Source organism: Charadrius vociferus, unplaced genomic scaffold, assembly GCF_000708025.1.
Source record: "Charadrius vociferus isolate BGI_N301 unplaced genomic scaffold, ASM70802v2 scaffold90, whole genome shotgun sequence".
In the NCBI taxonomy this organism is placed as follows: domain Eukaryota; kingdom Metazoa; phylum Chordata; class Aves; order Charadriiformes; family Charadriidae; genus Charadrius; species Charadrius vociferus.
Genome location: NW_009647222.1, coordinates 11046572 through 11069143, shown reverse-complemented (window position 1 = coordinate 11069143; position 22572 = coordinate 11046572). Strand labels below are relative to the sequence as shown.

Below are 22572 nucleotides of genomic sequence, written 5' to 3'. Positions count from 1 at the left end.
TCCCCAAGCCTGTAGCGCTGCATGGGGTTATTGTGGCCCAAGTGCAGGACCTGGCACTTGCCCTTGTTGAAACTCATACCGTTGATGTTGGCCCAATGATCCAATCTATCTAAGTGTCTCTGTAGAGTTTCCCTGTCCTCCTGGGAATCAACACTCCTGCTTAACTTGGTGTCATCTGTGAACTTGATGATGATACGCCCTATGTCCTTATCGAGATCATCAATAAGGACATTAAACAGAAATGGTCCCAACACTGAGCCTTGAGGCACATCACTTGTGACTGGCCGCCAGCTGGATTTAAATCCATTGAGCACCACTCTTTGGGACCTTCCAGTCAGCCAGTGCTTGATCCAGTGGATCGTATGCTCATCCAGGCCATGTGAAGCCAGTTTTTCCACGAGAATTATATGGGGGACAGTATTGAATGCTTTTCGGAAGTCCAGGTATACAATATCAACAGCCTTTCCCTCATCCAATAATCTGGTTATCTTGTCATAGAAGGAGATCACGTTCGTCTGGCAGGACCTGCCTTCCATAAATCCATGCTACATCTTTATAGTCTTCATGAGAGACTTGCCCCTTCTTCCAAAGGTCATAGACTCTCTTTTTGGTTTTGAGATCCAGCAAGAGATCCCTATTTAGCCAGGCTGGCCTCCTCCCCTGCTGACTTGTTTTTCAGCACATGGGAACAGCCTGCTCCTGTGCATTTAAGAGTTCTTTCTTGAAGTATGTCCATCCTTCCTGGAGTCCTGTATCCTTAAGGGCATCCTCCCAAGGGATTCTGTCTAACAGTCTTCTGAACAGATTAAAATTTGCCCTCTGGAAGTCTAAGGTGGCAGTTTTGGTAACCCTTCTCCTTGTTTCTCCAAGGATCGAGAACTCAATCATCTCATGATCACTGTGCCCTAGATGGCCTCCAACCTTTACTTCCTCCACAAGTTCTTCCCTGTTCACAAGGAGCAGGTCTAGGAGGGCACTTTCCCTGGTCGGCTCACTTAGCTGCATGAGGAAGTTATCCTCCACACAATCCAGGAACCTCTTGGATTGTTCCCTGTCTGCCTGTATGTCTTTAGATAAACTACATCAGCTACAGAAATTAAGTTTAGTTAGACTGGACTCAGTCAATGCAGTGGGGAGCCAGTGTTATTTTAGTAAAATTAGATGTAAATTGATCTAAGACTACTTTCATCAAGATACTGTGTTGGATTTACGAAGTTAGTTTTAATGTTTGTGTAATCAAGCCAATGTAGTATATTGCCTGCAGCTAAGATTTTAGATGTCTGAGGAAAAATGTTAGATCAATGAAGTATTGAACCAAAACAGATTTTTATTAACTCTGAAACAATAACAGTACCTACTTCTAATTGAACTCTACTGTGATAGAAAAGTTTGCCACATATATACCCACATATATATGTGTGTTGTGAGTGTGTATGTGCTTTGCAAGTTTAGTTTCTTCATATCAACCCTTTGGAGCAATCTTGCCCAGATGCAGAAGCCATTCAGAACTTCAGTATATTTTTGCCAATGCTTAACCTCCAGTCCTGCTCTTCACCGTCCTGGGTCTGCACCTTCCCTGGGCATGGGACACCTTCATGCCTGTGAAGTCCTTCAGCTCTTGCCTTCCTTCTACATTGTTCCACAGTTGTTCTCTTTCTGGCTACATCTATGCCATGAGGCACATGTTTTCCAGGACACACTCATGGTTTCTCATCCCACAGACTGGAGGACTGGCAAGGCACACTGCAGCCCTCTGACAATATTTTTTTTTCCCCTGTAGAAATGAAAGATGGGAAGAGTGGATGGGTATTGGTCTCACCTCAACGTGAGCAGGATGTAGCTGTGCCTTACAATTTAGATATAGAGGCTATTGCCTGTGAACAAAGGCAGCCAGAAGGCTGACTGCTAAAAGGCATCTGCATTTGATCTAAGCTGCAGCAGGAGCTGTGGTGCAGGCTGTAAGATGTTGATTTAGTTCGTACAGACTTGAGTGATCAGGAATCAATACTGGATATCAAAGTAGTCATAACCACCAGCTATGACCTTACTAATAAGGAGAATCAAGTTATGGACCTGAGCTTTGCCCCATGGCTGTCCATGCTGCCCTACTGTTGGGCTAGTTCCTGGCAGACTTTTGGCTTAAGACAACTAGCACTCTCAAGATCAATGTCCAGACAGAATCTGGGGGACACTACTAGCCAGGTGTCATTCCCAACAGCAGTATCAACAAGGCCCCTCTATTTTGAGAGGAAAGTGTTTAGCCACGTGGAAGTTAGTTGTGCTGTGACATTTCACTCCACGGCCAAAGAAAGGGCCCTGATCTGGTTTATTTACCAGTGTGAACGTAGCCAGGGATCTGACTCTGTTTGCAAAATAAATGTGCCATTTAGATATAGTAGACATGTAAACCGTTATGCAAAGTGAAGTGTAATAGAGTGGCAGAAATTTTGCAAGGTTATTTAGAGAAAGGTTTCAGTACTGTTTGTGTCTGTGTAGTGCAAGTTGAGAGCAAATAGAGAGAATTGAGTGCATCTGAAAGATTACATTGTCATCTTAAAGGCTGGCCAGTCTGCGTATGCCAGTCTATTGTAGCTCTTTCACCAAAAGTAAAGAAATTAACCCTGGGAAAGATCAAAGGGAGTACAAAGTCACTTTAGTAGAGTCCCATGAAATTAGCATAATGTATTTGTTTTACTCATTAGCTCTGCATTATCGTTTTTTTCATATATTATTTCACTCCAAGAAAACTGAAAATGCTAGGATCATGTGATATTAATCATTTGAAGAATCTAAATCAAAGCCTTCCACAGGATTCAATTTACCATTATTCAGAAGAAGGAGTTTTGGAAACAGAATTTGGGTTAGATTTGTCACTATTTCTTATCCTGTTAAGAAATGTTTATTTTTATATTCAAACGTACCCTAAATCTGTACCTGTGCTTCTGAGTTTATCCTAGATATATTCACTCAATCCGTTTTTAGGTTATCCAATTAAATGGAGCCCTTTCATCACTCCACCAGCAAGATACTTTAGAGTCTGGTCTAAAGCCATCCGTCTTAAGAAATACTCCTACAGACTTCAGTGTGTTTGGAATTAGGCTGTAAATCTCACACACTTGAAGTTGGAAACTGTTACTTGTGATATTTGGCAAAAGGGATAGGTTTGGGACTCCGATGCTTTACATTCCAGATAGAATTTGGATTTGGTTGAAATGCTGCAACATGAAACACAATGCATATCTTAATCACATGAGCATACACATGAGAGCATTGAGTGTTCAGATATCAATTTGTAAATGTAGAGCAAGAAAACGTCTCTCTGATTTTAAGAATGAGCTATCTCTATTACTATCAGTTCTGCTGTAGTTTTTTAAGCTTACTGCCTGTGAACGGGCTGCTCCTGTAGTTCTCCAGTACACGTCCCAGTTCTATGTAAGAATTGAATGCAATCAGGAAAGATGTTTTAGCTTCAGGCAAATAGATAAACTCAGTCCACCACAAAACCTTGTACCTTCCTATCATCAGTACTAACATAAGTGATTTTTTTTTTTTTTAAGAGGTAAAGGCTTCTAAACAAGTCAAACAAAACAACAATGTTCTTTCATTTGGCTGATGCAATACATTTAAAATGATATTGACTTAAGGACTTCGTTGTGGAAGAGTCCTACCCAATAGCTTAGAACAGTCATCACTTTATAGTTCCTTTCAATGTCCATTTAGAAAAAGATCCCTAGCTGCTATAACACAAGACACTGCAATTCTACCCAAAAGTGTATTTGTATAGTAATTATGCACAGATGTGATCTGATTCATGTTCATCACAGCTTGCAAAGAATAGCAGGGAAAAAAAAGTGTTAACTCTGCAACTGGAGGAGCACGACAAAATATTTATAGTATACTATGAAAGTGTTAGCTTGGGACCTAATACAAATTACCGTAAAGGGAAGCAGGAGAAGGCAGCTACAGGAAGAGATCTTTTGTACAGGCATTGAGAGTGTCAAAATACAAGGGGAGCAGTATCCCTTGTGATACTTTTTTTTTTTTTTCCTCCAAGACACAAACAGCGTCTGGCTGAGGATTGGCACAAGGAGGGAAGCCAGCTGAAAATAGCTGTCAGGTGTTATATCCCTCCCAACATACGGAAAGAAATAATCTGAATGGTAACTCTGTTAGGATGGTGCTCATGCTGTCAGGCCTGGAAAAGGCTCCTACACAGGAATAACTATCGTACATCTGCCCTGGGTGTTTGCTTGCCAGTAAGGGTACGGACTGCAGCACTTGACATGTGTGGCAACATCAGAACAGGTTTGGTTTATTGTCCTGCTCCAAGCTGCAATGATCAAACAGTGCTGCCTGTGAGCTATGGACAGCCCCAATTACAGTATCTGCATACCTTATTGGCTTTCTCGTGTTTCTTAACTATCCCTTTCTCCAGCTCAGCCCCCTCCTAAATAACTAACCTCACTGTTCCCGACTGATCCCAGTTTTGTTACACACGTACCCAAAAGTGTAATTTTTGATGGTTATCTTGGTCTTCTGATATTACTGAGATGGCCAACTGGGTTCAGCTGACCTTGCAAGGTTCTGCTCCCCTAACGGTCCCCGGCACTGCCCTCCAATAGGCCATGAAGTTTGTCCATTTCTTATATAACTTCCCCTTTAACCACATCTGAAGTCCAGCTGCTCCTCAATGCTATCTGTAACTTTCGTTAGCTTCTCACATAGTTATCTGTCACATCCAACAATTTCTCATGTCTGGTAGTTTTTCACATCATGAGTGAGCTTAACCTTAGGCCAGGGCCTAACCAGTGATCTAGTTATCTGCCTGCAGCTCCAACAGGCGGAGACATACAGTCACTGTTCCTCTGGTAGCATCCCTCTGGTTTTTTGTTTTGTATGGGGGTTTGGGGGTTTTTTGGGTGGGTTTTTTTTTGTTTGTTTTTTGGGTTGGTTTTTTTTTTGTGAAAGACTGCAGGATGTTAATTTAGTTTAACTGTGCATTTTAATGATAAAAATAAAGAACAGACTTATTCTGCTCTCAGGATTCAAGGTGAGGTGACTGGTGACCAGTGCATTAGAAAGTACTGGATTAAACATGAGGCCTAGCGTTGCACCAGTAAATGATTAGCATTGTTTTCGGCACAATCCCACAGTCTTCCTACACAGTGATGATTTCAGCAGTAGATACCTCAGAGTGGTACACTGAAGGTGACTGTAGACTGTTATGGGCATACTCTTAGTCAAAGCTTACCTGGGAATACTACTGGGAAAAGAAGCGGAACACACTAACGTCTGAAATTATCTAAATGGCTTTCATTTAGAAAATGAAAAGACTGCAAGCTGTATGCAAGAAAGCTGGCAAATTGTAACTAGTTCTTAAATCCTTTGAAGCAGCAAGCTCTGATGAACACAAACATTGAACTAACGTTTTCCATATAGAAGCAATCTGCTAGATGAGGAAGACACTTTCATTGCTTTGACTTTCAGTGAAGATCACAAATGCATTTGTGAGGGTGGAAATATTTTCCCATGTTTCTAATTGGCTAATGCTCCTATAAGTTCAAAACCACCTGTGAACCCCAAAATAAACAGGACAAACATGAAGTGCTTGGTGCAGCAGTGGAATCTGCAAGAATAGATACTGCTGCTTTGATGTTTGGGTATAAATTGAAAAGGGGGGGGGTTACTTTTGGGAATATGACCAAAATAAGAAATAACCGTCCTTGTTGCTATAATTTGGTTCATAAGTGGACAGAAGGGCAATGTTGAAAATAAGAGACCACAACAGGGCAAGTTCTTTTCCACACAAATGTGTGATGGACAGAAATCTCTAGTAAAAGATGAGTATAAATCTGTATATCAGTTAGTTAGGAAATATTTCTGCCTCCCCCCCAAAAAAAAATCCACCAAAAACCCTCAAAAACCCCAAACAACTTGGACAAAGTCTTTTGATGTTCATTGACACTTTTCAGGTTCTTTTTCTCCCTTCTGAAAACGCATTTCTGATTAAAACACTATCTTTTCTAGAGTTCTGTGTATTGAAAAGTCTTTTTCCAATATTCACATGCTTAAAACTAGGTTCAGGCTCAAACTCTTCATTAAACTAGAATTTAAAAGTGATACAAGAACACGTAGAATTAGTCCTCTCATATTTTCTTGTAATTACCTCATATGCTATTAGTAATGCATGACTCTTCACTGACATTTAAGCTGAGATTTCCTCTCCCTGAGCCAAATTTGAGATAAACCCTAGGGTTCTCCTGCCAAGAGCAGATCCACCGTTTCAGCAAGACCGCAGAGTGATGTTCTTCTATGGGACTTCAATACACAGAACTCTAGTCCTTGTGCTCTCGAGCTGGGCTCTGGCCAGTTGTGCTGATTCCAGGGGATGGGAGGAATTGTATATTGATAGACTGGTTCCAACTGTGCATAATCTTTCAAACCTTAGGCAAATCTCAGTGGGGATGTTTCCTGGGAAAGGGATGCAGTTCTGAATACATTCTGCTGCTAAGCCATGCTTGTGTAAACACAGAGAAAACGTACAGGCTTCAATGGATTTGGCTTGGATTATGCTGGCAAATATGGAACAGAATCTATCCCAAAGTTACTCATGCCATTAAGGAAATGACAATCCATTGTGTTTAAAGAACTCCTTTCATCCAGAAAGAATTTACGATGTTTTGAAGAAAATATGTATCATTCCCCAAAGTCATGCTATAAGAGCTATCTAAAAAAAATAAAATAAAAAAACCAATGGAGACTAACTGAATTCAGCTGGTGCTTCGTTTTACCCGTAAAGCACCATATGACTAAGTGCAATAATGAAATAGTACATATCCTATTTATGAGTACTAGCTTGTGGATAAATGAGGAAACAAAGCATTACCCTCAAAAATATCAGACCCCTAGAATATACCACCATCACTTTCTCCCTCATATTAAAATCACAAATAAAACTACTCAGGTAAAATTAATACAGGTCACTAGAAATAGCAGACCTACATATGCTATACCCATATACCTCTATACCCACTTTTAGTCTTGAACCTGTTGATGTAGAACTGGGAATTGTAAACAACTTTCCTTTTTGCCTTTTTTTATCATGGGAAAACTACTGCTCTTGCTTTGAAACCTTCAGATCTCTACTGCTGAATTCTGCTTGGACTGGTGAAAATGGTTATAGAGCAGCACATGCTTTTCCCAAGATTACTCTTGCAAGCTAAGAAAGAAGTTCCCCTATTCAGGCCAAATTAATATAGTTATTAGCAAAACACAAGATTATATTTTTTTATGATTTCTTTTTAATCAGATATGATGGCATCTCAGTCCTTTTATGTTCTTCAGTGGGTAAGCTGTTATTATGCAGTTTAAAGGATCAATATGCATTATAGCTGAATGTATCCAAAATTAAAGAATTAATCTGGAATTAATTGAAAATTATTAATGGTTTTTATACCATCAGAAGCAACCACGAAAATGATTGTACAAGTTACTTTTTAAATATATGCTAGAGTTTCTTCTTCAGCTTGCTAGTTAATTTGACATCAGTAAAAATACTTCAGATCTATTTTCCTAGAATTTGGTTGTATATGAAGTCTGTAATACATACAAAAAACCTATTGCAAATAATTATTTTAAATGAGAATAAATTTTAGTTTCTAATATGCAACTCTAGACACACATGGAACTAGGTATATAAGTATTGCTGCAGAATATAAAACTAAGTGTTGCCATTTCCTTGTCCTCTAGATTTCAATCACTCAGTTACAACATATTCCTTAAACCCCCAAACAGTAATAATTTGGTGTATATTATTGTATAAAATGCAAATGCTATTTGTTACTGCTGAGATGACAAAAGGACACCTACGGACATTGTCTAAACTGAACAGCCCCTCCTATTCCAAGGCACAGTTGGGGATGTAGTCCAGCTAGTCCATTAACTGAAAGGTAGTTCTGGGGCTGTTGAGTTGGCATCACAGGAGAGGGGGACAGATTTGTATTAACTAAATATAAACAAAGAAAGTTACAAAAAAAGGGAAAGAGAAAAGGCTGATGTATGAACTCTTTAAGACAATGCTTTTTATCACATGTAGGCCTTTAATAGAAAACCTAATTTTGATATTAAATGTTAAAGACGGTTGACGTGCTCAGAAATTATTAAACTTTTGTTCAATAATTCACAGTAAACAATACCCAGATAACAGATCCATGTCGTAGCAGAAGGCAGAATGCCATTTCTTTTTAAAATGAAACAAATTCTGTCTGACAGAAAGCATTTGCTTTTAAGATGCCACATCGAGTTTCAAGAATAAGATAATGCAAAATTTTCAAGTCAAAAATCTCACCAGGAAATGCATTAATGGAAAAGACAAGACAAATAGAGGTAAAAGATTCTGCAGTTCCCTGGTCACTGCTTTTTGACCGGAGGAAACTTGAGCTGAGTTTGTACAATTTGTAGAAAACAACTATAATATTTTCTTAGAAGTACAGCATCCATTTTCTCTTCCCAAATATTGTGCACTGTTTATATGAAAAAGAGATTGGGAATCTTATCCTGGAAAGAACCGGGGTTATTGCAAGATGACTAATATAATGAGGTCCTAATCAATTAGATATGTGAAACACCACATTACCCTCTGATCAGAGTTGTATTCTTTCATTTTTCTTTACCACATGTGGAAGGTAGTTTGTTCATACATTTTAACTTCAAGACATAAGACCATGGCTTAAAATCACACTGATGATGTCAGACCAAAGGACATTTACAGTAATTGTGATCTCAGTGTGTTGATACTGCCATCTTTTTTCTGTCATTAAATCTTAACTGGCTTAGTATAGAGGTGCTTGCCGCAAACTTAACTTTAGAACAAGGAATAGGAACAGATTCAATTTAACCAAAGGCCTATCCATGAATTTATATAATACTGGGGCGGGGGGGGTAGGGGTGGAGACCACACACTACTCTACCTAGGATTCAGCATGCACCAAACAATTATTTTTTTAATCCAAATAATTTCAAGAGCTCTTTATACATTGACTCACCTACTGTGAAAGCTGAATCACTCTATGAGAGAGACAGCTACATGCATGAGACATGATCGCTCTTCAGTCCAGTTATTCTGCTTAGACAGGCAGGCAGCCCCTTCAGGCAAATATGTAAAAGGTCAAAGCAGGAACTTACTGCTTCCTTCAAGGAACACCGCCAATATTAGGATTGAAAGCTATCATACTTGACTTCGTCAGGGTCAGAACTGGCAATAAATCATATACGGAGGCCAGTGCATTTTACTAAGCGTGCCAAAGAAGGCTTGAATGCCATTTAAAAAACATTTGAAAGTTGGTCATTCCGCTGAGCCTTTTGCCAGTGAGAGATGGTATTAATTACAGGAGAGGATGTGTAGTATATTCACACTTTTTCAAATGGGAATGGCTTGAAACTCAAACTTGTCTCCCAAAAAAGCAGCCAGCTGATTGTAATAATCTTTGGTCACAATCAGCTTCAGCTATGCATGAGCTGTACATAAAAGAATTGCCATCCTGTTACTATTTTTCAGTCAGATAATACCCAGCATACTTTTCAGGACAGCTTATTGTTTCATTAGGTTTGCCCAGGCAGTTGTTGTATGACAGGACAAGGTGCAGGAAGGGAGGGGAGTGAGAAGACAGCTGTTTACTTAGGGCCAAGACCTTATTTCTATAGTTGATTAAGATTTAGGTTTAGGGAGTGTTGGTGCCATAGTATTACACTTTCTGTCGTTACTAGGTGTCTTGATCTCTCATTGGGCTGTGATCTTGCAAAGACAGAACTAAACTGTAACAAAGTAGAAAATCTAACGCCAGTGGTTCAGTAGCACGCTCTTATAGTTTATATTGCAAAAGCACTCAAATTTTTTTCGCAGAGCTTGGCTCATGCATCTAAGTAGAATAAAAATACACTAGGATCTCTCTGAAACAATAGGCAATATAGGCAGCTACAGTCAGAGTTTTGAAATGATTTCCAAAATTTGAAAAAAGAATAAAAACTCTTTAAATAAGTTCCAAGAACAGAAATTTAGTAATAAAGCTGCATATATTGCTGAGACCAGTGTCTTCTATCTTAGTATTGCTTCCAAGCATTAGAGGGAGTTCACCAGTGAGTGATGGACCTTAACTTTGTCTATGTATTACTGCATTGGCTGTAGCGACATGGCCATGGACAAGGCAGTAGAAGCAAAAGAATATATGCAAAGAGCAGTCTAAGCCATGAAGGTTATGCCATGACCAGAGTGCCAGAGGTACACTTGGAAGTTGGTACTTTTCTGAGAAAGTACCGTACACAATTAATTTTTTTCCAGAGAGGTTTTTATATTTTATTAGTAAAAGCTTTAGGAAATATGATCTCCTGAGTGTCCAGTCTGCTCCAAAAATCATGCTATTGATTTTTGAATATGTAATTTCCAGAGCAAGTTTTCCTCCCACAGGCAAGCTTTTTTTTTTTTTTTTGGCTTTTTTTTTCTTTTTCTTTTCCTTATCAAACTTGTGAAGTCTTTCTAGTTTACATGTCAGGTAAACTTTGCTCATTAGTAAAGCATCCAGCACTGCGCTGGTGCTCAGTACCATTAGGCACTGATAAATACCTTTTGCAATTTGGTCCTGATTTTGAGGTAGGTTTCCTGATCACAGCTGAGCAAATTGTCACGAATAGTGATCCAAAAATACTGTGACTCCTTTACAGCTTGGCTCTCACTAGTATCCTTTTCCTCAGGTTCATTCCCCAGTTCCAAATGTACCTAGCAAGTTATCTCCATTTATACTGAAGGTTAAAAAAAAAAAGCAAAGCTAATTCCTTAAACTGGTCATGGTTCTTTCAGGCTCTCAAACAACCTAACGTCATGTACCCCAACTTAACTGAAAAGAATATTAAATATTGCATCTGCCAGATTCCTGGCCTGGTTCTCATACTAGATTAATAACAGACAACTGAGGGTATAATACAGAGCTTCTTACCAGCAGCTCTGAGAATGCAAATTTCATGTATTCTGTCCCCCTTCCTTCACCCTGCCCATGTATTAATTCTGATTAATTATGCATTTGTCCTGATAAAAGCAGAATAAAAAAAGACTTGTTTGAAGATGCAGAGCTCATTGTCTCCATGAACACACCATGTTCAAGAAATGCAACATAACATCTCTCCATGTTCACGTCTACTATCTTTGTGCTCATTTATCCCCCATTAAAAAGTTATTTTTATTTGGTATGCTACAGTTTAACAATATGCTTATAAATACTTCACAAAGATAATTACATTTGGCATAGAAAGGAGTCTTTTAGTCAACGCAAGACTCACATAGCCATGTTTTAGCAGCAAATAGCCACGGGACCATTCAAACCACACAAGCAAAGGAGTGCTTGAAACCACACAAATCTTGTCTAGCTCTTACCCTTTCCCAATTTCCTTCCACAACCAAGCTCAGGCAGCTCTACAGACAAGTTGGGTCACATAAATGCAAGCGGACAACTTCCGCTTTCAACTGTATTGAACCTTAGTGCAGTCAGTCCATCTGCTAAACAGGCCTAAAGCAGCATTTTTGCCAGCTGAAAGCATGCTGGAATGATTGATGCAAAGAGAATTGAATGTGATTTGTCTCCGAGTCCTGGAGACTGCATTTGAATCTCAACCTAGAGCATAGGTGAACATATGTACAGTAACATGATTCTAGCACTAGTTTTTCTACAGTGCAGTTTGTATTTTTCATTACTTTCTGCCTAGAGAAATACTAGGACCCAAGTAAAAGATACCAGAAATGGGCTATGCAACTATACTCTTGGCAACTTAACGCTATTAGGGTTACATTCACCCCAATGCAGACCAGCAGGCATGGGTCAAAGTCTTCTTAGAGCTTCTCTTGGAAAGAGATCTCAAGTTCAACCTGTTCACAGCCATCATGTGTAACATTGATAAAACCTAAGCACAATCTTGAAGTCTTAAATGTAAGCAGAACTTCAGTAGTGGTTCCTGGACTCCCTCTATAGATGTGATTTTTATCTTTATTTTCTACCACATAGCAGCACTTGCAATCAGCATTTCCAATACATTTTGCAGGGTAATTGAAGGAATGATAACTATCATTCAGTGCCCACCAAAGCAGCAACTAGGAATAGATGTACAATACATAGAAAACACCTAGCAAATATCACTGTTCAGTTTTGTCTCATTTCTTTTGATGCTTTTAATGTAAATACATGTAAGGCTTGGGAACTTTTTTTTTATCCGTACATATTCCTTCATTCAGTGTGGCAGGCTAACTGTAAAAGTCATATCTGAACAAAAATACAGACAACGTTGCCAACAACTCCTGAAAAAGCCTGATGTAGCCTTTTTGCATCCCCCATTCCTTCAAAAATTAAGTAGTGTCCCCCAACTTTTCTGTTTCTTAAGCCTATGTACTAAAAAGCTGTTAATCATCTATACCTTATATTTCTTCTGCATGACCAGGATAAAAATCAGGACATACCTCTGATAGGCTCCAAACAAGAATTTGCACACCTTTTCTTTAGTGATGAGTCAGAAGCAGAGCAGAAAGGAGTCAGTATTTAGATCAATGGAAATACCATATGGAGAAGCAAAAGTAGTTGTGACCCTGCTCCGGTATTTGTCATGACTCTTGTTTTGTTGGGGCACAGTACTGAAATACAGTTCACAGCAAAATGAATGGGTACTGACATGCAAGATCTTGTGAAAAGCTAAAGTACAGTTCTCCCTGTCTGAAAGCAGAGTTGCATAGAAAAAAAAGTAGTTTGAGTTGTTATTTTCAATAAAATATTTCAACAGGAAATTTTGATAAAAATCATAATATGTTCGAGTTTCTCTTCTTTCCCATGTTCTTTGAGGAAGAAATGTCCTAAGATCTGAAGCTGGTGAAAGGTAGAATTATTTTTCACACAAACTTTCTAAACACTGGGTAAGATTTGAAAAGCTAAAGTGAAAAAACCCCAAGCTTGTATGCATAGCAATATAAGAACTACTGAGGCAGTTAATGCTGCTTCATTTGTGCAGGGAAAAGAAAACTCAAAAATAATCCATTATGAATTTTTCCATAAAGAAATAAAATGGACATCTTTCAAATGAAAAACATGAGAAGGAAAGAAGAAATACAAGCTATTCAACTAGGCCCATTAGCAGGATTAAACTGACTAAAATCAGTTATCTGCTGAGTGAGAGTCAAACTGCTTGATGTGAATGTCTTAATAGATAATGGCAGAAAACAGATTGGATTATTCTAGTGCTGGATTTTAAATGATAGGTGTATGTGCTGATACACGGTTTCAAGCAACTCCTTTAAACAAAATGGAGAACTTAACGCAGTAATAGAATTAACTGATATGGTGGCCAATATAATGTATTGACTGTCTGCAGTTGAAAGGATATTTATTTGGCTTCATTAATTTTACTGATCCTATTGTTAGATAGCCTGTTTTTTCCACTGGGTTCAGAGCAAGGAGTTAGAGCCCTCTTTCGCAATGAAGTACTACTTTGGCTTTATAAAGGAGACAAACACTCCAAGGATTACTCACATACTCTAATGTTCAACGCTGCACACCTACAATTCATCCTCCCTTTTTCTTCAAATATCCATTGCTTCCAATTTAGTACCCAAAACATGAATGAAAAAGCACCTCAGAATGGTGTTTGGAGCAGCTTGTATGGCAGAAAATCACAGGGAAGGCACCAGTGGCCAAAACCCAGGAAAAGGTCATTTCATGTACATTCCATCAGCAGCCAGTTCTAGTCAGAAGGCGCAGCACCCATTTCTCCCTTGAAGTGCTTTCTGCCCTCTGCCTGCCAGCCCTTGCATAGCTGAAATCACGACAGGGAGCAGGCAAGCTTTAATATGCCACAGTTAGAATGCACAGACACCAGGAGCTTGTGTACAAATCTCCCAGGCCTACATCCCAAAGGTTTTGCAATCACCAAGCTACAGTCTCAACACTCCATCCTGACAATGTTTGACTTCACACAAAACTTTTTAATTTTCGTAATCTGAAGAGAATAAGTCCCGCTCCCTGAAATAAGTATCAACACAAGATCATCCAGTCATGGCAGTGATAGTGAACTACCTATGTCAAAACAGAATCCTTATTTATTTATAACCTGAGACAGTTTAACAAATTTACTGATAAACTAGATGTCAAGGGAAAACATCAGTAATAACCAGTGACAGCTCTGTGCTTATCACAAGTAAGCACTTGCTTATATATAGGACAGTTGCTTATACGTACTCAAGAGGTATAAGGTAGGGCTTTGAAGTTGGATCTTCAAGTCTTTTGTAGAGACTGAATGTTGTAGAAATGGAAGGTGGCATCAATGGAAAAAAGCAGTACATAACTCAAACCTGGAGCACAGATATTTTTTTTTCCAAATCATCAAATAGAATTTAGAATTTATTTCTTATCATCAACGGAGATCATGAAATGAAGGACAATAATTAGCTCAGAAAAAAAAAAATCACCAGCCTAGATACTAAGATGTGAAGAGTGCTAGCTCGCTGCTGCCTAAGGTAAAGGTCAGAAATGAGGCTAAGCCTGGCAACAGTGAATATACTCATGTTTCCCACTAAAGCAGTATCTCCCCTTTACTATCCTGCCAACAAATTATACAACGCAGAAAGAACACACCTTCTTTGAAGTAATTTTGTTAGCTTTCATCCCTCCAAAGCTGTTTGAGGGTATTTAAGTATTCCAGATCAGAATTACTCTGCTACATACAGGGCAATTGGAATTTGCTTGCTTTATTTTAGGGAAGGAGAGGAAAAAGGGGAATTCTCATGACACAAATAGTGACTAAATCCTGAGGAAGCAGCAGTAGGTCCCTGTTGTCTACCTTTTAATCCCTAGTTTTCTCAAAGAACATCTTTTTCCAAAGCAGCCTGTTTTTCTTTAATTCTTCATCAGTTACTTTAAGGAAAGGTTGAGACACAAATGGCTACATCTTGTTCACTTGATCATGAGAAGCAGATCAGAGGTCAACAGTAATGCTTACTCCAGATGAGAGGTATACACTAGACAACCTCTGATCTCACCACTGAAGCTGAAGGATCTCACGAAGATCCTTTCTTCAGTCCAGGCATTTAATTTGTGCTATACAAGGCAACTAACTAAATCAAATCTCATTAGGACAAGGCAGGATATCATATACTGTAAGACTTCAAAAACATTGTCCTTATTTCATCTGTGACGTTCATCTTCAGTTGCCTGGTTGCATACTGTAGATTGTTTTGGGCTAGCATTAAGTAGAAGAGACAGCCCTGTAGGTCTTGCACATGTAGCAATTCAGTTGCATTTCTACCCTTGAATTCAACCAGGTTGTTCACTCAGAGCTTAGCTGTGGTCTCGGTTCACTTTGTTGAATGGTCTGAGACACGTGCTTTGTCTCTGCAGAAGAATCTTCTGATCCCCTGGCGGGCAAATGAAAGGCTTATTAAGCTCCAGTAGAGACAGAGTGGAGCCTACTGTCACAATATTTTGCAAAGGCTGACTGCTATTTATATCATTTAGCATCAGAGAAGCCCATAGATTTTTTTTTTAAACAATCATTTGCTATTAAGTTTTTGCTTTCCACATCTTTAATCCAAGGGAGCCTGGCAGAGCTGACCGAATACGGAGCACTATCATAATTTTCAAGTGAACAGAAGAAGTGGGTGTTAGAAGCCCTGATACCTACCATTTCTAAAATTTAGTTCATTCCCTCCAAAAGTTCAGTTTAAGAATCAGTCAGGCCTCATTGATTTCCCAGGGGAGGGGGCATAGAAGACTGGGGAACATGCATAGACTAGTTCAGTTATACAGCTCCAGCAAAGGAGATTACAAAGGGGTAACATATTTCTCCTGGGGAGGAGGAAAGTAAATTAAAATCAAGGCATTAATTAGGATATTATGTAATCTCTACAAATGCCTGCACTCCTTAAGACAGTTTCCAAACTCCTGAATAGATAGAAAGCTGCAATGTGTAAGAAAGAATATACAGGCTTTAAGTATGTGCAAATCTACTGTTGTGTTCTTTTTTTTCTAGTAACCCTTACTAAAATCTGGCAGCTAATAAGCTTAAGGCTGTGTAATAGTTACAAGAGCTGCTGATCTTAGGAAACATTATCATAAAATAGTCTTTTCCCATTACCAGCTTCAAAATTGGAAGGTAGCAATCTGGTCTGTCACCTCAGACAAGACCAGCAACAGTGGCTTGGAACCACAGGGAAGGCGGCTGATGACTGAGGGTTTAGGCACTCTTATGGGAAGTTGCAAAGGTGTAGCAGTACTTACGTGACAGCGGAGGACACAGAAGCAAGAAGGCCAGCAAGCAGAAGGAACACAAGAACACTTAGGATCGATGTAATGACAATCATGCCTCCGCTTCTTCGACCAGGCCAGGTATCAATTTTCAAGGGCAGTTTAACTATAAAAACATGGAAAATATGTTCCTATTTTTGACCATCAACACAACCATTGAATAAGAGAAAGCTGGTCATTTAGGAGAAGCAAACCTGTTGCGTGTATACATGAAGTCTTAGATGATTTATAGGAAACTGGTTTAAGACTCAGCATTAACATTTAGAGTTTATAAGCTTTCCTTGGCAGGTTGTCCAGTATGACAAGAATCTGTATTACTGAGAAATGCCAACAGCACTAGATACTATAACATGCATCAAATCTGAGACTGTGTGTACAAATTTATCTTTACTTGAAGTACACAAAAGAAGTAGAGAATTACTCCATATTTAAGTCTGCTACTCCGATATTGAAAGGCTGACAAAATTGTTAAAACTTTAGGAAATGACTAGGTGTTGCTCATAGAGCAATAGCATCCTAAGGCAAGCACAGCTACTCAGAAGACCTGAACAAAGCCAGACTTACCTCTTCTGGTTTTGATTGGATCAGACCAGAGAGTTTGGTCTTTTATGATACCTTCAGTGCTATCTACCAATACGTATTTAAACCTGTGGGAAAGAAGTGTTAAATTAGGTATTTGAAATTTGAGCTTCCTTACTACCTTGTTTAAGCTACTGGACTAGCTGGTCAGACTTCAGGTTTTGTCAAAGCATTAGATGGAGGCAGTCAAAGGTAACTGACTATTTCCAGAGACCTTGTGAAGAACAAACAGAATTAATAATGGAAAAGCATTCTGTGCTATGCCATGCAGTTTGCACTTGGTTCTTGTGAGCTTTCCAACAACAGTTTTCCCCAGCTTGCTATTCCCTGTTGTGAAGAGCCTCATTATTTAAGACAGCAAGTGGTTTTGATTTCCATATGGAAGTCAAAGATTTTGTCCAACAATAGAGATCTTTGGCACTTTCCCTGCTGGAGGAGAGCACTGAAGAGACAGACCAACATCAGATTTGGCAAAGAAATTAAATTTCCATTCCACAATAGTTTGAGTTTTCAGAAATGTCCTGAAGAGACAGTGGAGGCAAGACTGCCAAACTAAGAGCCCACAGTATTTTGTTTCAGAAGCATATTAGGTCTCCACAGCAGATATGGCTCCATGTAACTGCCATTTTTATTACTGCTTTTAAATAGTTGGCAACAGCAAAACCAAGTGTTTTGGGTAACAGCTGTCAGGGTGCCCCAACTCCCCAGATGGTCAGCTTCCCCAGACAACAGGGGTCAGACAAGTCTGCAAGCCACCTGGCCCTCACTGGGAACTCTCCAGTCACATTAGGGGCTTCCTGGAGCTGGAGACCAGGGAGAACTTTGGCTCGCTAGAATCCCATCAAAACAAAGCAAGCAGAGCCAGATCCATGTCTGCAATTTGGCAGAATCATCTAACATGAAATACATGGTGAATAGTCTCAACATCATTTTCCAGTCGAAATCCTTCTCTACCAGCAGTTTCTAATCAGATGCTGTCATTGGATTACCTACTGCAACATAGGTATAGATCTAGCAGTTCACACATGAATTTTCCTATTGATCCCTGAATTTAACCTGATAGAACTCACTATTGCTAGAGCACCATCTTTGGGATGCTAGTCCAAAGCCAAGCCATCTGCATAACTACCCTTGCAATAGAGCATTTCAGTTGGGGATTGGTAAATCACATCATACCATTACAAAGGAACATTACAAACTCAATTGTGTTTCTTATTGTGTTTTAAGAGCAGCGATCACCTTGTAAGAAATAAGAATTATACCTGTATGTTGTGTCTGGTGCAAGAGGTGGGTTACAGACAGCTAGGAAATTTGGGTCATACAAACACGTCCCATCATCCCCAACTCTGAAGAGGTATTGTTTCAGGACGTCAGAAGCTTTGTTGACATCTCCTACATCAGTGAGCTTGGGAGGTGAAGCACAGTTGGGTACACTGAACAAGGCAGCCTTGTAAGGTCCAAGATGTCCCCCGCTTGTTTGCTGGAACGTGCTGTTGAGTGGTTTGCTGTTGGTGGTGGTCACTAGGGAGCTTATTGCACTTGCTGCAGGAGAGACGGTTTTTAACAAGGCTGTTAGAACTACTTCAGGCCTTTCCATTCACATTGTATTTACTTGGCACCTTGCTCTTCTACCTCAAAACAGCCAAAAGGGAAACCAAAAATCTGCTACCAGTTTGACTCCGTAGTGATCCTACCCCTTCCTCCTTATGTATTGATAAAGCTTTTTACACTTGTCCCTTAGAAACTGTGAAAAATCCACAGCATACCTCAGAGGAATACTTTTTAGTAGCCACCCTCCCAAAATTCCTCTTTTCCAAGGAGAATCTGATGGAATGGTAAGGGGGCTACCCCAAAGGCTGCTCTTCCCCCATAACATACCAGGCTCCAATAAGCATCCAGTAAGTCCTGCCATTTTAGATTGATACTATAGCCAAGTCAGAGTTCCTATAGAGCTGCAACTCTCCCATCTCCTCAAGCAGAAACCCTTACACCTCTGGTCATGCAACAGCTGGACGTCCCAGGACCACACATTATGCAGACTAGAGTGTAGGGGGGCTGCATGAACAGATGTGGTATCCACATTTCTGGCCTGCCAGGCATGTCGGTGCTTCCAGACAGCATGCCACAATGTCTGAAAGTTCCTACAGCTTCAAGCAAAATGTGGCTGTGCACCCAGCCCTACAGCACAGTTTGGAAGCTTATTTACAGCTCTCAAACTTTTCCAAGGCACAAGTCCCAGGAGATGCCCCCAAGTTCTGCAGCTGCAGGTTAAATTTTTTGGGGGAGCCCCCTCCAGCTGTTCAGTGCTGTCAGCAGCAAAGGAATGCCATTTTTTCCAAAGCTGCAGTGCATTGGGAATTACTTCGGTTTGGAAGTGTTCTGCTGTGCTCTTGGAGCAGAATTCTTGCAACTGCTTTGTCATGAGAAGTTTTTAGCTATGATCCAATGCAAAATTATACCTGTTTTGAAAGAGAAAAGTTTTCAGCACAGGTTAGAAACGCAACTTAAGGGGCAGTGCTCAGGTTAGTTGAGCCCTGACACCCCTCTCTTGAATGGGGGCCAATAACATGAAAGCAAGTACTAGCTAAGACACGCTCTATTCTTAGGCTTGCTTTCCCAAATTATACTACTTCTCACAGCTAGGTCTTTCTTCTCTCCCAGTCTCCACTTCAACAACTCTTAGCCTAGCTGTGGTGACCAAGTAAGAGCTAATGCCTAAGCCAATTTGTTTTGCTGTTTTGTTTGGTTGGGGTTTTGTTGGTTCTCGGGGGAGGGGGGGCTTCGTTTATTTGTTTAAACTTTAGTGGATAAATCAAGTCTGATAGCAACATTAACAAGAACAGGGCTAAAAGTTACATTACTTCTTCAGAAATTTTCTAGACTCAGGGCTAAAAGTTACATTACTTCTTCAGAAATTTTCTAGACTGTCAGCGTTATAGTATGCTGACACATTTCCTTACCAGCAGAGCTGAACATAAGGTGTTAAGACAATTAAACTCTCTTAAATTTCCCTTCTCCCTGCTCCAGGAGGCATCCAAGGGTGAGCCAATTTGCTTCTCTGCAGACCAGAGACAAATCCAAACAAAATTCCTCCCAATCTGCCAAATAACAAGTTTGCATCTGCTTGCCCTAAAAGCAGCAGAAGAGATTTCTCTGTATACTATTTCTTATGTAGAGTTTCACCCATCTGTATAGGAAGCTTTTACCACGGAAACTGCAGAAGATGTGGTGGCTGATGTTGCTTCTAACAGAAAACATCAGATTCATTGCATATTTGCAGGTGTAACTAGACTATCAGGTCAGTGTAGCCTTTTATAGAATTATAACACACTTGGAGTCTGTTTCAGATGCATAAAGATGTGCACTTCAGTTGTGGGATGTGTCTCAGGAGGCTGTGCATTCACAGTTGTCTACACTAGTTGTATGGGATGGTGTCTCTGGTTACGGCTTCTACCTAAGGCCTCTTCCTTCCATTTTGTCCGAAGTGGCAACAATCAGCAGTGGAAATTTTAGACTGTCTTGGCTCTTGGCCAATTTCTCTGCTGCCCCTCTCAAGATCTCTTCTCTGTACCTCTCAGAGAAGGAGGCTGCATAGAGTTTTCAGGGGAGAAGGTGTGATATAAGGAAGCCATTTATTTCTGTCAGCTTATGGAGTAGCTCTAGCTGGCATTCAAAACAGTCTGCCAGAACAGCAGGGAACAGGGAAGGCGGCTCTTGGTTACTGAGAGAAATGTTTCATTGCCAAGCAGTTATGAAATTCATTTTATGAATGAACCCATGGGCCAGGCATCTTTGACTACAAGTCTAGTGTGACTCATCTATGTCTACAAAAAAATGTAGTCCTTGCAAGGGCTGGTTACCCTAACTATGAAACAAAGAGCAGCAATTTCTCTCAGCAGGTTTACTTAGGGGAATTCAGGCTTTTATACAAAGCATTCGTGTTTAGACAAAAATAAGGTATTGGACTGTGGACCACTTGGTTTCATTAGCAAGATTTAGGCAAACGTTTATAGCTGACAGTGCTGCTCCACACCTACTGGGAGTCAGCTAACACATTACTAACGCTATCATTAATCAGCCTCATCGAAATACTACGGTTATTTGTATTATATTTTATAATAACAGCCTAGAGAAAACTGAGACAGAGGCTCAGCTGGCACATAACTTACAGCTACGGATTTTCCTCTTTTCCCCCATTCAGACTTGCTCCCATCACATTGTGAAGAATTGCATGCAATGGCCACGTTGTGCAGTTACCTTCCAGAGAGGCATAATGCTGAATACTCACCCGATTCCTTCATCGCATACAAGTAGATGACATAAGATTTATTTGGACGCAGTGAGCTGTCAAACATACAGAATGGTTTTTCTAGAGCAACTGTCGTAAGAGTGGGATTGTTCGTAGCAAGCTGAGGGGCTGCAATCAGAGGCTTCAAGCTTTGATCTAGAAGATAAAGTTAACAAAAAAGGGTACGAAAAAATCTTTCTCATCTGCCTTCGCAAGCTCCAACTCACAAGGGAGGATCTGGCAGTGCTAACAAACATCATTAAGGCATAAAAGGGAGATGTGAACTGCAGCTGAGCGGGAAACAACATACCTGCCCTGTGAAAGTCTGAGAGTTAGGGGGTTTGCTTTATGCAAAATGGGGAACCCAAGGATTTGGGGAGGGAGGTGAGAGATGTTACTCCTACAACATGCTGGTCACATGACCTCAGAGAGACAAAGGCAAAGCCTCATTATAGGAGAGATTTGAACCTCTTTCTTTAGAGTCTCATGTACAGCCTTCCCCCTGCAGTGGCAGCAGCAGAAGCTGTACAGTCAGTTCTTGAATTCTTTAGTAGCAAGGAGTCTTAATAGCATTTTTAAGACCCAGCTTGTTAACATACAGAGCAAGAGATTTAGCAGCACCTTACAGAAAGGAAAATTGTCTGGGAGAGACACTGGAGAGACCAAGTGGTGTTAGAATAAAGTTTATATCAGACACTTCCTCCCTCCCCGCACAAGCTTATCCAATCTCCAGTCTCCTGGGGCAGATTAACTAAAAATGAAGAGAGAGATTCAGCAGCTCTTCTTGCTTCCCAGCCGAGCTATAGACACACTAACAATCTTCCAGCAGAATACATGTTTGAAGCTGTAAACTACCCTCCCAGCACAGGTAGTAGAGCAGAGGGTTGACACCCAAGACAAAAAAAAAAAAAAAAACCTTAAGAGAAACAGAAAGGCAAGAGATACAAACAGAGGAGCAACAAAACATGAGAAGAGGCTGCATATAGATGCCTCTTACCTGCACACAGCTGTCCCAAGCAGCAAAAGGCTAATGCAACCCAACGGCTGCACATGGTTGAGCCCTCCAGAAACCTACCACAAAGGGAAAAACAATGCTGGGAGGCAGCCCCAACTGAAGAGCTCCCACATCCAGTCCCTCCCTGGAGTCAACCACACCTGCTTCTTTCCACAAGGTCCCTGTGGTTAGGAGCTACTACCCCCACAGCACCTCCCTATATGCTTATTGCCCCTTTTGTTTTCCACCTGATGTTGTATAACAGCGTAGCTCTCAGCAGTGCTATGGGTGTAAAGAGAGTTCCCCCACCCCGTGTCATTGATAGGTAGCTTTGTTCTTTACCTTTTTCTGTCTAGAAATTTTTGAAATCTCTCATGTAGGGACAA

General features: G+C 40.2%; 1 protein-coding gene across 1 annotated transcript; it reads right to left on the bottom strand.

Annotated features, from left to right (window-relative positions):
- Positions 1 to 15359: 15359 nt before the first annotated feature.
- Positions 15360 to 22244, bottom strand: UPK3A (uroplakin 3A). Its single transcript, XM_009879783.1, has 5 exons — positions 22190 to 22244; positions 21193 to 21348; positions 18167 to 18446; positions 16890 to 16972; positions 15360 to 15436 (listed from the first exon to the last, which is right to left on the bottom strand). The coding sequence occupies exons 1-5, from the start codon at positions 22242 to 22244 to the stop codon at positions 15360 to 15362; spliced, it is 651 nt and encodes a 216-aa protein (XP_009878085.1).
- Between the last annotated feature and the right edge of the window lie 328 nt (positions 22245 to 22572).